General features: G+C 33.9%; 1 protein-coding gene across 1 annotated transcript; it reads left to right on the forward strand.

Annotated features, from left to right (window-relative positions):
- Positions 1-4,966: 4,966 nt before the first annotated feature.
- Positions 4,967-6,400, forward strand: LOC146926888 (F-box/LRR-repeat protein 16-like). The gene has a single exon (XM_085706986.1). It carries the CDS (start codon positions 4,982-4,984, stop codon positions 6,398-6,400), a length of 1,419 nt encoding a protein of 472 aa, XP_085563112.1. The 5' UTR covers positions 4,967-4,981.
- Positions 6,401-14,461: the final 8,061 nt, after the last annotated feature.

A 14,461-nucleotide genomic window follows, 5' to 3' on the forward strand; every position in this document is an offset into this window, starting at 1 on the left:
CAACACTGGATTTCTTATTATCACTATAATCATGTGAGACATGTTTATAGCTAGTATCATCAGAACCAGTAGGAGGAGGAGTAGACATGTTTTTCTCAGATCTTTGACTGTTGCACGGTTAAGTGTTACACAACAGACCAAGGCTCTAGATACCAATTGAAGGTGAGAAAAACACAAGAAGGGGGGTTGAATTGTGTTTTTAAAAAATTCTTCGTTTCTCCTAAAACTGAACACACTTGATCAGAAGCTAAGTGAGACAGCTTCTGAAGTGATTATCAGAATCTAAATGCAGCGGAATAAAACAGAGAGAGAGAAGAAGAACGGCACAAAGCAATTATACTGGTTCCTTCCACAATCCGGAAGTAGTCCAGTCCCCCTTGCACTTCCAAGGAGATTTCACTAAGAGTAATATCTGATTACAATTGCTCAAGCACACAAGCAAGAGACTTCCTTTACTCAAGCACACAAGCAAGAGACTTCCTTTGCTCAAGAACACAATCAAGAGACTTCCTGCTCAAGCACAACTGCAAGAGACTTCTAACTAAACAAAATTACACAGAAAATTGTTTAAGGTTGAACACTTGATATACAATCAGAGGTGCTCACAATACAAATCAGATACAGACTCAATGACTTAAGAATTTCTAAGATAAGACTTTGAGACACAGAAATTCTAAGTGAATGCAGCACAATTTCAGCAGAGGTTTGGCACTTGTATGAGAGTCTTTTGTTTAGCGTTCTTGCATTACCAATTCTCTAAGTCTTCACTCCTTTATATAGGGGTGTGAAAGAGACGTTGTGAAATTGTCAGCACATCAAAGAGTCGTTGTTGAAGCTTGATCTTTCACCAATGATCTTTTGCCTGATTTGGTTGTTGTCCTATGAAGAACCAATTTGAAATCCATTCTTTATCCAAAGGAACATCTATGCAGGCGAAGCCGTATTCTGGAGCTGTTTTCTTATCTTGTAGCGTGGACACAAAACAGAGTAGTGGAGAAGGTGGTTGTACAGTTCGTACAATAGTACAATGTCAACGCTTTCGTCCAAATTGCAAGCACATGTCTTCAAACATCTTTGAAATGACCGTTGCAAAATTCCACTAATCTTTTGTTGTGTTTTCGAATCCAATAGACAGCTTTTGCAGTGATGATTCTTCAATCCTTGAATCTTTTGCAAATCCAGTTGATCTTCAGCTTCTGGTGAAATGACTTCTGATGAGGCAGCTTCTGATAACATAGCTTCTGATGATGCAGCTTCTGAATGATACAGCTTCTGATAACGCAGCTTCTGATGATGTGGCTTCTGGACCTCTTGTCTTCAGGAGCACTATTCTTCAGGAGCGCTTTACTAACTTCAGGAGCGGCTTTTCTTCAGGAGCACTTTTCTCTTCAGGAGCGAGTTGCCTTCAGAAGCACTAAGCTTTAATTATTGTTGATTCCTTTAGCTCTTCATTTGCTCATTCAGAACCAATAAATGATGTAACTTTTTAATTAAGGTCATGTACACTTGAACAAATATTAGCTAGTCCAATTTACAGTTTTTAATACCTTGTTATCATCAAAACTCAAATATTAGCAATGTTTGAGTATGTAATTTGAATGTTAATTGAGTTGTTCCAACAGTATACATATAACCACCACTTAAGCATGTAATTTCATCACTAACAACTCAATTAACATTCAAATTACATACTCAAACATTGCATCAAAACATGAACACGAATTTGAAAGCAATTAGGTTCAATTCAACAATTTCACAAAAATGGGTAAAGAGAAAAAGATGTGAATTATGGTTGAAATCTAACCCTCTTACCTCTAACACCAAGATTCTCTAACCCAAGCTTCAATTTTGCTCCTAGATGTTGAATCCCCTCTTTGCCTCCTAACCCTTGTTGTTGTTGTTGTTGTCTCTAGTCTCTATCTCTTCTCTTCCCAAATGAAATAAAATGAAATGAATAATGTTTGTAAAACCTAGTTTTACCAACAACTAGAGTTTATATACATGCTCTACTCAATTGGGCTTATCTCTCAAACCTTAATGGGCCTAACCCATTTCTATTCTAACACCCAAAATGTCACTACTCACTTAATGGTAATTTATAACACTAACGGTCACTTAATGGTAATTAAAATAATTACTACCCCCTCTCTAGTAACTTGGTAAAATAATACTCTTACTAAGCACTAAAAATAATCCTCATCCAAAATTACAAAATTACCCCTGCTCTCAAAATTACCAAAATGCCCCTAAGTCCAAAATGACTAAAATACCCTTCTACACCGAATTCTACAATTCCCAACCAAAAATACACACAGAGGCAAATAATCACATAAGAGCACATATATCACACATAAATAAATAATAAAATAAAACTAGCGAAAATCGGGCTGTTACAAGCGGCAATTAACTCCTAGTGGGAACATATTGATATTTTTGGGGGTGTTAGGAAGATATTTTGGAAGTGAAAAGAGTAATTTTATTACTTTGTTTTAATTGAGTCCAACTTTGAATGAGTGTATTTTTTAATTGAACCCAACTTTGAAAGAGTGTAGTGTGAAGAATTCTATTTAGGCCCCCCTCATATTTCTTTAGTCCCATTAAAATTATGAAATTGGCCTTAATAACACGTTCTGTAGAAAACTACCGGATGTTTATTTTAAAAAAATTCATTTAGTACATCCGGTAGATAAACTACTGGATGTTCATTTAAAAAATTGCAATTTTATACCTCTAGTAGATAACTCTCAGATGTTCAGTTTTGTACCAACTTGAATTTGCAGTCAACTTCCTATTTTAAGCACTCAACTTGCGATTTTTAAGAAGTTACTGCGTATTTTGCACTCAACTTGAATATGCTTCTAAACCTTGCGATTTTTGATGATTTTTTTTTTGTGTTTTTATCATATTCAATATAACAAATATCATCAATCTTCACTCAATTGTTATCAATTAGAAGGTTTGATGGGTTTTGATGATGGTGGATAATTGAACAATGAGGATTTGGCATTCGCGTGGGGTTAGAGGTGTCAATATCATGGGGCCTTGAAGTTTTGGCCCCAGCCCACACAGTAATGGGGCTTAAAAATCCACAAGATTAAAAGGCCCACATTCATGCAAGCCCACAAATCAAAAGCCCCAAGCCCCAAAATTTTTATAAACATTTTCTTTTAAAGTTTTTTTTAAAAAAAAAAACTATTTTTAAAGTTTTTTTTATTCAAAACAGCTTATTTATACAAAATAGCTTATTACGATTTCATTTTAAAAAACAACTTATTCAAAACAACTTATTTATGCAAAACAACATATTTATGCAAAACAACTTATTCAAAACAGATTATTTATGCAAAATAGCTTATTCGAAACAACTTATTTATACAAAATAGCTTATTTGTGCAAAACAGCTTATTCAAAACAACTTATTTATACAATGAGGATAATTGAACAATGAGGATTTGGCATTCGCGTGGGGTGAATGAGTTCAGATAGTGGTTTGGTTAGGTAATCAGGGTGAAATGGTGGATGAAATAAGCTGGTGGAGGGATGCAAGAAGATGAGAGGAAAAGTTTGGATGATGTCTCTTTGTTATGTAAAACAAGAGGTTAAATGGGCAATAATCCGGTAGTTATCTACTGATGTAGAAAATGGAAAATTTTAAAATGAACATCCAGTAGTTATCTACCGGATGTACAAAATGAAATTTTTTAAAAAGAACATCCGGTAGTTATCCAAATGGCGTATTATTAAGGGCAATTTCGTAAATTCTAGGGCCTTAAAGAGATATGAGGGGCAAGAAATCTTTTGAAAAGAATGTGACGAGTTTTTATTGCGTTATGTTTGAAAATTTTAAACGGTATTTTTTTATGAAATTTTAATTTTGATTAAAAGTAAAACTATAAATATTTATTGCTTTCAAATTATAACAAATCAAAATAATCTTGATTATCTATTTCATTTTCATTTTGGCTTTCGCACCGATTTCCGACGCACCAAAGGTTGGCGACTAATCCGGCTCATGCATAGAGGCATGCGCACCGGTCATGCGTTGTTCCCCCTGGGAATCGAACCCGGTATTCCCCGGGTACGTCTATTTCAATGAAACCAACAATATAACAAAAAATAAATCTAAATTCTTATTTTTTTTTAATGACACCAGCAACAATCTTTATTATAGAAAAAATTTGTTGTTTAAAGCATAGTCACATAATTCTTGTAATCAAGGGAGAATTGCGAATTGGTACGTGAGTACCGAATTCGGGTACTTCGGCGTATTGGTACGCACAAACCAGCGAACCAAGCGTACCAAAGCATGGTTACCGCTGATTGGTTGAAAAAAGGTTTAGACTACAAAGTAAATATAAAATGAATCACCATGAGTTGAGGACTGAGTGAGAAGAACATGAACAAAGAGTGGAGAGTGAGAAACTTGGTAGAAGAAATTAGGTAAAAAAATACTTTTTTTTTATAGCTCACTATATTTATTTAGGTATTATTACTACTACGAACCGGAGCGTACCGAAGCTGTATACCCCTATACGTACCGAATTCTTCTCCTGTCGCGTACCGCGAACCCGTACCCGTACCGCGTACCGGAACGAACCGCGAATTATGTGACTATGGTTTAAAGGTATAATTTGGATAATGAAAAAGTAAGTATAGATACATTCATCTCGTTTGTTACATTTTTTTTTGTGTTTGTTACACATTTTATTTTAATATTTAAATTTATTCTTATTCCATTCGTTACATGTTTTGTTTGTATTGTATTGAAAATTGAGAGTATTTTCGAAAGGAAAGGAAAAGTCCCAAAAATACTGAAAGTTAGCTGTAGTTTTATTTATATATATATATAGATATCTTCTTCCTTCTGTAACCAAACCCTAAAATTTCCAACTTTCAGAAAACGCTTTATCTCTCTCCTCCCTCTCTCTCTCTCTTTAAATTTTTCAAACCAATTGGTTTCGTTTCTTCCACAAAAACAACCATGGCTTCTGCTGAAGAATCATTATATTTACCGGATGATTGCTGGATACGTATCTTCAATTTGGTCACCGACGGAAGCGACGACAGAGAATACAGCCGCTATTTGAAATCTCTCTCCTCTGTATCCAAACAGTTGCTCTCCATCACCAACAATTTCCATTTCTCTCTCACTATCTATACTGCAACACTCCCTTATCCCCGTCGCCTGTTTCAAAGGTTTCCGAATCTAACCTCCCTCAACCTCTCCCGTTGCTACACTGGTGATAACCCAATCTTCCATCGTGAACTCGATGCGCTTCTCCTCGAAATCTCTCGTTTCCCATTGAAACTCACATCACTTAATATCTCCAATAAAGCCATCATTCCAGCAAGTGGGTTGCGGGCTCTTTCTCAAAATATTACAACTTTGACCTCTCTCACATGTTCCAACATTTTATCTGTCACTAGCACTGACATGTTCCTCATTGCCGATTGTTTCCCTTTGCTTGAAGAACTCGACCTCAGTAAACGTGGAAAGTTGACAGGCATTCTCGGTGGGGTAAAAGCTCTTTCAATAGCACTTTTCAAACTTCGTAAGGTTAATCTCTCTGGTCAGGACTACATCAATGACGAATTGCTTTTCCATTTGTTTAAGAATTGTAAGCTTCTCGAAGAGGCCGTTATATTTAGATGTCGTCAATTAACCAGAGCAGGCATTAAGATTGCTCTATTTCAGAGATCTACGTTGAGGTCTTTATCCTATACCAATTATTATGAATGTTATGAAAGTGATTCGTTGTTTTCATTCATTAGGGATTGTCCTTCCCTTAATGAGATCAAAGTGGAATACGAATATGCAGGGTATCCTAATGTTTGGATGAATTTTGTATCAAACCCTCAAATAAAGTCTCTCAGTTTGGTTTACAATCGTTGGCTAACAAATGAAAAGATAGAAGCATTTGCTTCCTCATTCCCCAATTTGGAGCTGCTTGATTTGAGCTCTTCCTATAGATTGCATGAAGAAGGTATTCGTCAAGTTTTACGGAGATGTTCTAAGATTAGACATTTGAACTTATCCTACTGTCCAAGAGTGAAGCTACGCAGCAAGAAATTTAAAGCTCTTCAATTGGAAGTCTTGAACTTGTCACATACAGGAGTTGATGATGAAGGACTTCGTGTGATCTCAAAGGGTTGTTGTGGACTTTTGCATCTGTTACTGGAAACTTGCTGTGATGTCACAGAGAAGGGATTGAAGCACGTGGTAGAAAACTGCAAGCAACTGAGAGAGATCAATTTGAGGAAATGCCGTGGAGTGCATGGTGATATTGTTGCCTCAATGGTACATTCAAGGCCATCATTGAGAAAGATAATTGCTCCACCTTGCTATTCGTTCACTGGAAAAAAGTGGGAATACATCAATTTGTGCATGATTATTGCTTAAGGTATTGTGGAATGCTAGCAGTTGGGCGTTATTTACAAGTTAACATTGTATTTATTTTCATTGCCTTGCCTATACTACATGGATAAGATTCTTGTGTCATATTTATTTGATTTTCATTGGCAGCATGGGTATGTGTTGAAATATGATGCACATTTCTAGATATTTCTAGAATACATTAGAGAAAACTAGAATAAGCTTAAAGTTATTATATGTTTCTAGATTGTTCCATTAATGTCTAGGTTAAGTTGTAGCCTAGAAACATCCATAATATTCTAATGTAGAAAAGGCAAACAAAGGCCTAGATTATTCTAGTTCTAGAAACATCTATAAGCACCTATAAATAGACTTATATGGGTGCAATTGTATTCAAGCCTCTAAGCCTTTGAGATGCAATGTCAATAATATTGAAGGCTTCACCATATCACTAATGTGTCTCCTCCTACAATATGCTCATCACTAATGTGTGGCCCTACCACTAGCTCCCTCACGCTATATATTTTCCAACAGTGGTATCAGAGTTGCGTTCGGTCATTAACAGGGCGTAGCAAAATATGACCTCGTGTCACCAACTATATGTTCTTCTATAACATGAATTCTTCAAAAGTAGAAATTCTCAGTCTATGACTCAAACACAAAAGGAGTACATGTAGCCACAAGGCTCTACTCTGTTTGAGTTCAAACAAAAACTAAGAAGGCTATAGAGGAGTTCAGGTAGCCTAACAGCCCGATCCTCTAAAGTTCAAGTCCGACTAATGTCGAAGACCTATGGCGAATAAGACACTCAAGTTCAAATAGAGCACAAGTCCAGGCAATAAATATAAATGGAGACCTGTGACCTTTGATGCTTAACTTGAGTTCAAGCATAGGTAACTACTAGAGCAAGAATGAGTCCCTGTCAAGAATCTACTACATGAGTGACAAGGAGACTCACAAGCAACTATGAAGAAGAAATTCTCTCTGTCAGAAATCTTCAACAATGTCGACAAGGAGATTCACATGCAACTAAGGAGGAAGAATGATCCATGCGAAAGTCTTCAACAAGACCGGCAAGGAGACCAATAACAAATATTATGGCAAGAGGTGGCACAACTTTTCTATCATGTCAAATTGATCAACTATGAAGAGTATCAATGCAGGAGGAGATGATAGCACACATCTATGTTTGAGCAACTACGTACTACATTTGAAGTTTTCGAAATATGCATCAAGGAGGAGTGTTGAAATATGATGCACATTTCTAGATATTTCTAGAATACATTAGAGAAAACTAGAATAAGCTTAAAGTTATTATATGTTTCTAGATTGTTCCATTAATGTCTAGGTTAAGTTGTAGCCTAGAAACATCCATAATATTCTAATGTAGAAAAGGCAAACAAAGGCCTAGATTATTCTAGTTCTAGAAACATCTATAAGCACCTATAAATAGACTTATATGGGTGCAATTGTATTCAAGCCTCTAAGCCTTTGAGATGCAATGTCAATAATATTGAAGGCTTCACCATATCACTAATGTGTCTCCTCCTACAATATGCTCATCACTAATGTGTGGCCCTACCACTAGCTCCCTCACGCTCTATATTTTCCAACAGTTTGGCCTACTTGTTTTAGAACACATTTCTCATCTGTTACATATTTTTGTGTTTCCATTGGTCCTACCTACCAACTTTTGAGAACAAACTATAACTTATTTAATTTTGGAAAAAAAACTTACATGTAGATTATATATTCCTCTTTAGAACAACAACTTGAGATTTATTTACATTTTTGTATGATATATGTAAGAGAGTTAGAAGCAGTATGAACATGCTTGTCATTTGAAATCCCGACATCATTGGCCGATCTTTACTAATTAATTTTCCATTGAATTCTGTAGATACATGTGGATGTTGTGGTCTTCTCTGTTTGATTTCTAGATTCATTCTGTTAAATACTTGAGAAAGTATTCTCTAATACCTTTTCATGCTTATTAGTGTTTGGATCTTGTTTCTTGTTTAGGATTAGAAGTTGGGATGCATTTGAGTATGGAAGTCCCTGGTTTATCTCACATGGCACAGTAAGGTGCAAAACAAAATGAAACTTCAATTAAATATATGAAAATGTTTTAAAACTAGTTAATATCATTCCTTCTTGTTAGAACTTTTTCTTTAAGGAAATTTTTCAACCATTCTTGTTAGAATTTATAATCAAATAATATTATTAGGATTAAAATTAGCAAATCAATACTATTAATTGTCCATTTTTTTTTCGATATATGCCTGATGGTTTTCCCTTCATTGTTCACTGTGTTGAAAGTTCAATGGAAAATTGCATCCTTCTGCTGATGCCTGCATATTATGTTTCTTATTGTGAAATTATCCTTTGTCTGATATTGTTTCTTGAAGTTATCAAGTAGCTTCTGTTTCTTTTCTTCTTTGAGTTAAGTCAATAACAAAATAAAATGATAAAATCTGTTAGCAACCTTAAGTAGTAATGAATGCATATTAGTTAAAATATATTAAAAAATATTATACTAGATTTACATGCTGAACTTTAGAATTGATTTAATGTGCAAATATCAATTTGTATATTGTAATACATTAATCAATAAGAAAGTCTTTTACAGATCAAGATGTCTAATCCAAAGCTGGTGAAGGGTCTCTTACGAACCAGACGAGATTTTTTGAGTGTAATTTGACAAGCAGTTATTTGGTCTATATGGGAATGTTGTAATATGGTTAAGCATGTTTTTCTAAGTATTTTGAGTCTAATCAAGCTCGACTCATGGTGTTGGTTTTTTGGCTAAAATGCATAGGAACCACTATCTATTAAACGGGCTGTGGTTGGAGTTGTGAAGTTTTCTGTTCAGTATTCAGCAGGATTTAGCAGCTGTGTTTGGTGGTTAAGGATGGAAAACGCATTCTTGATGTTGTTAATGTTACGGACATTTATTTGGAAATTTGGTGGATGGAGTGATTAGATGTTTCATAATTTTAGTTATTCATTGTTGTTGCTTGTTGATTCTTCTTGTGGAGACCTGATTCTTGATTAAAAGAAGCCTTTAATTTATGCTAAAGAATTGTTCCTTTACCGTAAAACCTCTCTATATTTTGTAAAATCAATGGGGTTGGCTGTGTTGCAAGTTCTTGCATGTGGTAATACTAATTATTCCCGTTGTTGTCATTCCCTTTTAATATTTCAAGATTTCTCATTATTATCTATATCAGATTCAAGTAGGAAGTGATTATTTAGTTGCATTTGTAGAGCTTATGAATCGAAACCTATGTAAAAACTGGTCATTGATATTGTTACAAGTTGGTAATTGATGTTGTCATCTTTGTCAGGGTTTGCAGAGTGGAAGGCTGCAGCTGGGATACATGATTTGTGACTGAAAGTTTCATTTCATTACTATCAAGATTGTCAAACTTGAGAGTTTAGGTAAACTCTCGGAGCTTACTACAACTTACCAGAAAGCTCTATGTTTAGGGGGAACATACTAATTCACATACATGTGAATCAATAAGTTTTTAGATCTGATTAACCTGGATTACCATTATGTGTTTGATTATTCCTAATTCCTTACGTTTTAAATTTACTGATTAGTTTATGTCCAATGCAGTATACTCATTAAATTTATTGATTAATTCAATGATTACTTTGACAGTTTCTCTTTGAGAGACGTCCTTTGATTCGCTCATATGGAGCTATTATTTCAATTCAAAAGGCTTATTTGTGTTATTTTCCCCCTTTATTCTGCAATTTCCTCTTACTGATCTCAACTATCAACAATATCCTCTTAGTGATCTCAACTATCAACAATATATTAGTTTTCGAATTTGTAAATATGCAATCATTATGAATTTTATACTTTAGAGACAAAACGTCCATCCGAATATGTAAATATGGAATCATTATGGACTTCTCTAGATGGAACTGCCAGGTTTAATGTACCGTCTCTAAAAGGCGATGTAAACAAACATATCAAAATTATTGCCTAAATGGATAAATGGAACAGTCTTTATCTAATTATAAGTCATAATTTGCATATTGAGAAACATTATGTGTGGATGTATCTATTCGAGAGAAATACTGTCAACAACGATCCGAAGTTAAATAGAAGAAGGAAATAAAGTTTATTTTAGTACATTTTTGTTTGGAAATAAACTTTTTACATACACTTTATAATGTCTAGTTTCAATAATGCTTGGCTAACCTTATCTTTTTTAAATCTTGTGTGTTACAAAACATTACTTTACCTCAAAACATTCCTCCATCCAAACACATTCTTTAGGTTATTAAGAGATAGTGTCTAACTTATTTTCTTTAAATTCTTTTCAACTTTTTCTTTTTTGTATGTTCCTGTTAAGCTTTATTAAGTGTTATGGAATTGATCATTTTTCTATTTATGTATAATACAACTTTCCTCAAACAAAATTAATGAAAGAGAAATGCTGAATATCCCGACAAAAAAACTCAAGAAGAATTCACGACAGCAAAATTGCACTGGATGTATTTTTTCTTAATTCCATGAATGCCTTCCCTTGTATTGTGGGGCCCTCCCTTGTATTGTGGCAGGAGCAAAATTATATGATTGCAAAGCTGTCGTGATTCCGTCGGGATAATATGCCTCGTGATGTATAGCAAAGTTGTTAATGAAATTAGATGAATTTTCCAGCAATGCTCCTCTTATATAAAGTTGTTGGATGAATAATGTTTCGGGCCAAATTTGTGTTTGAATTCTTCAGTTAAATTTTTTTTTTTGAAAAATTCTTCCAACTTTAATAGGAAATGATGTTGGATAAACTATATATATGTAAGCTTTTGTTCAACTTCAGTTTTCTAGTTTTTTTGAGAGAACTTCAGTTTTCTAGTTGGCCACCGTTCTGATTACCAAACGAATAAGGGATTTTATCATGCTTTGAAATTGTTGAAAAATATCACGGTATCACCATGGGCTCTGATTTCGGCTTCTCTGCACAAGGCGACAATCAACAACAACATGCCAACAAACCTCCCAATATTTACAAGTCATCAACGCCAACCATGTCCTTCCTTGATAAAGTGATGGGTTCCAAACCAAAACCCTCAAATCGAGAAAATGAATATATGATTGCCAAAAAGGTAGTTTGAATTCAACATTCAAACGCGACAACCGACTCTTGCCAAATTTTCATGTGTTTCTTGAAGTTCTAGCTTAGCTGCTTCATGTATTTTCCTTGCAATCATTGCCTAAGAATATTGAAGAAAGTTTCGGTTGCAGAAATTGTTGATGAGTTCCACATTTGAATGTTTTCAGAACAAAATACATACGGGATCAAACTTCAACCCATGACTGGATTGGAATATTCTCTCCTGCAAACAAAAGAAAGATATATGCAAGGTCCTCGTGAGCTTAGCTCAGTTAGTATGAACAATGCATAATATATACAAGGTTCGGGGATCAAACCCCGGCCACCACCAACGAAAAACTATACTTATTTTTTCAATGATTCCAGCAATATAACTAATATATATCTTTCAAAAAAATAAAACAAATATAATATAAATTCTCATCTTTTTCAGTGGCACCAACAAAATAACATTCTTAATATCAAATTCGTTTAAGGGTACGATTGCAAAGAGAAAAGTCAGCCCAAAATAACCTATTTTCTTTATATATAGTATAGATGAGTGCTGCTGAAATTCGATGGGTCAAGTTTCTTAGAGAAAGAATTATGAGGGCAAGCAACACTATTAAGTATCATATCTTCTCTTCCATATGGAGTGGTTGCAAGGATCAGTTTCATAACATTTGTCAGAACACTAAATGGCTAATTGGTGATGGTAACAAGATAAATTTCTCGCTGCATGACTGGTGTGGACAACCTTTAGTTCAAGCTCTCAATATCCCACAACACATTCATCAAAATCTGCACTCAACTGTAAATGACTTTATCTACAACTCTCAATGGAATATTCCTGCAGATGTTAACTACTTTTTCCTTCACTTCTTCACCTAGTACAGCAAATCACAATCCCCTTAGAGCAAAAAGAGGATCAATTGCTTTGGATACACTCAACTTCAAGAGATCTCTACCTAAAATATGCTTATAGGTTTTATGCTCCAATCACCAATCAAAAATCTTGGACCAAGCTTATTTGGAATGTAGCCATCCCTCCATCAATGTATTGCATGGATTAGAGATTAATTCATCAAAAGTTGCCTACTGATGACAACTTAGCAAAAAGAGGTTGTTACGTTTGTACCTTGTGCTATAAGCAAGCTGAATCTTCTGATCACTTGTTTTTGCACAGCGAGTTTGCAATTTATTTACGGCACTAGCTGATATCTATTCTAAAAATGAATATCAATATATCCTCAGTTCTCTCTATTTTTGACATTTGCAATAGAGGATGGAGTCCCCAATGCAAACTAGTTATAAATTCAGCTATAATTACCATCGATCCTTAATGTTATCTGGTTCTGTAGAAATAATTAAAGGTTCAAGAACTTAAGAATCACCACAAATGCAGTCATAGCTATGATAACAACTCAAGTTTCTTTATCAGGTAACTCAACCAAACTTGCTATTGGACCTGCTATTTCTGACTTTCTTGTTTTGAAAGCTTTCAAAGTGGAAACTCATCATCCAAGAGCACCTAGAATTGTTGAAGTAATTTGGCAGCCTCCAATCCATAATTGGTGAAATGTAATACTGATGGCACAACTTTGGAAAGTCCAGGTTTAGGAGCTTGTGCAGAAATTTTCAGAAAAAACCAGGGAGAGAATATGGGATGTTTTGCTCATAACCTTGGTGTTTGTAATGCCTTGTTTGCTGAGTTTATGGCAGTAATTCTAGCAGTGGAATGTGCTTATCAAAGAAATTGACAGAACTTATGGATAAGTCTCCACAAATTGTTCCTTGGAAGATCAAAAACAGATGGCTTAATTGTCTTACATTAGTGAAATCTATGAAATTTTTGTTATCTCACATATTCAAAGAGGGCAATCATTGTACAGATAAGTTAGATGCATTAGGTCTTACTCAGAATGGCTTTCAATGGTGATCATCTACATCTATGCAGATTAGAGAAGATTTAGTTAAGAATAGGCTAGGTCTTCCATATTATAGATTTTCCTAACATATTGAGGGGTTGGTTTGGTATACCCCCCTTTTTTGTACTCCATTTTTTTTTTAATAATATTATGATATGATATGATGTGATCCTTATAGGCACATCAATTTATAAATAAAAAAAAAGTATATATCAGTGCTCGTTTTCTTTGTATATATAGATGAGTGTTCGCTTGTCCATTTTTTTTTATTGCGGTAATGCGTATAAATTATTAACGGTAGTTTTTGTGAAATTTAAATTTAGATTAAAACTATTTTGATTTTGAATAAAATATAGGTATACATATTTTTCCTCAATATATATAGGTATACATATTTCGCACTTTCAGATTGTAACAAATTATTCTTTTGTTTTCAATGACACAAACAATATAGAAAATATAATATAATTTTTTTCGAAAGGATAAGATAAATTATTATCTTTTTGAGTTTTTTTTTTCGAGGGATATTATCTTTTTGAGTGACATCAACAATATAACATTTTTATAGACAAATTTGTTTAAGGGTATAATTGAAAGTAAAAAGTGAACCATAAACCATGTATACCTTTAGTATAAATACACACACGTGCGCGCGCGCGCGCGCACACACACACTCACACACACACACACACACACACACACACACATATATATATATATATATATATATATATATATATATATATATTAATCGTATTTGATCATAAAGTGGTCAAAGATGATTTAATGTATTCATACAGTGGTCAAAAATAACATTAATGGTTTTTTTTTAGTATGACTGGATTAATAGTTATTCAAACAAATATATTTCAAGAAAATATTATATAGCTTTTTAGCAATTGTAATATATTATTTTTTTAATATATAAGAGTTTAGGAAAAAAAACTATTTATAGGAATGTATTAAAATTAGATTTTGTTATCATAATATACATTAAATCATCTTTGACCACTGTATGATAACATTAATATTAAAAATATTATTTTTAT

Source organism: Medicago sativa, chromosome 4 (assembly GCF_051527215.1).
Source record: "Medicago sativa cultivar Bolivia chromosome 4, Bolivia_mono, whole genome shotgun sequence".
Taxonomy (NCBI): Eukaryota; Viridiplantae; Streptophyta; class Magnoliopsida; order Fabales; family Fabaceae; genus Medicago; species Medicago sativa.

Excerpts from the sequence above, each read along its gene's own strand:
- LOC146926888 (XM_085706986.1), top strand. The coding sequence starts at position 4,982 with ATGGCTTCTGCTGAAGAATCATTATATTTACCGGATGATTGCTGGATA.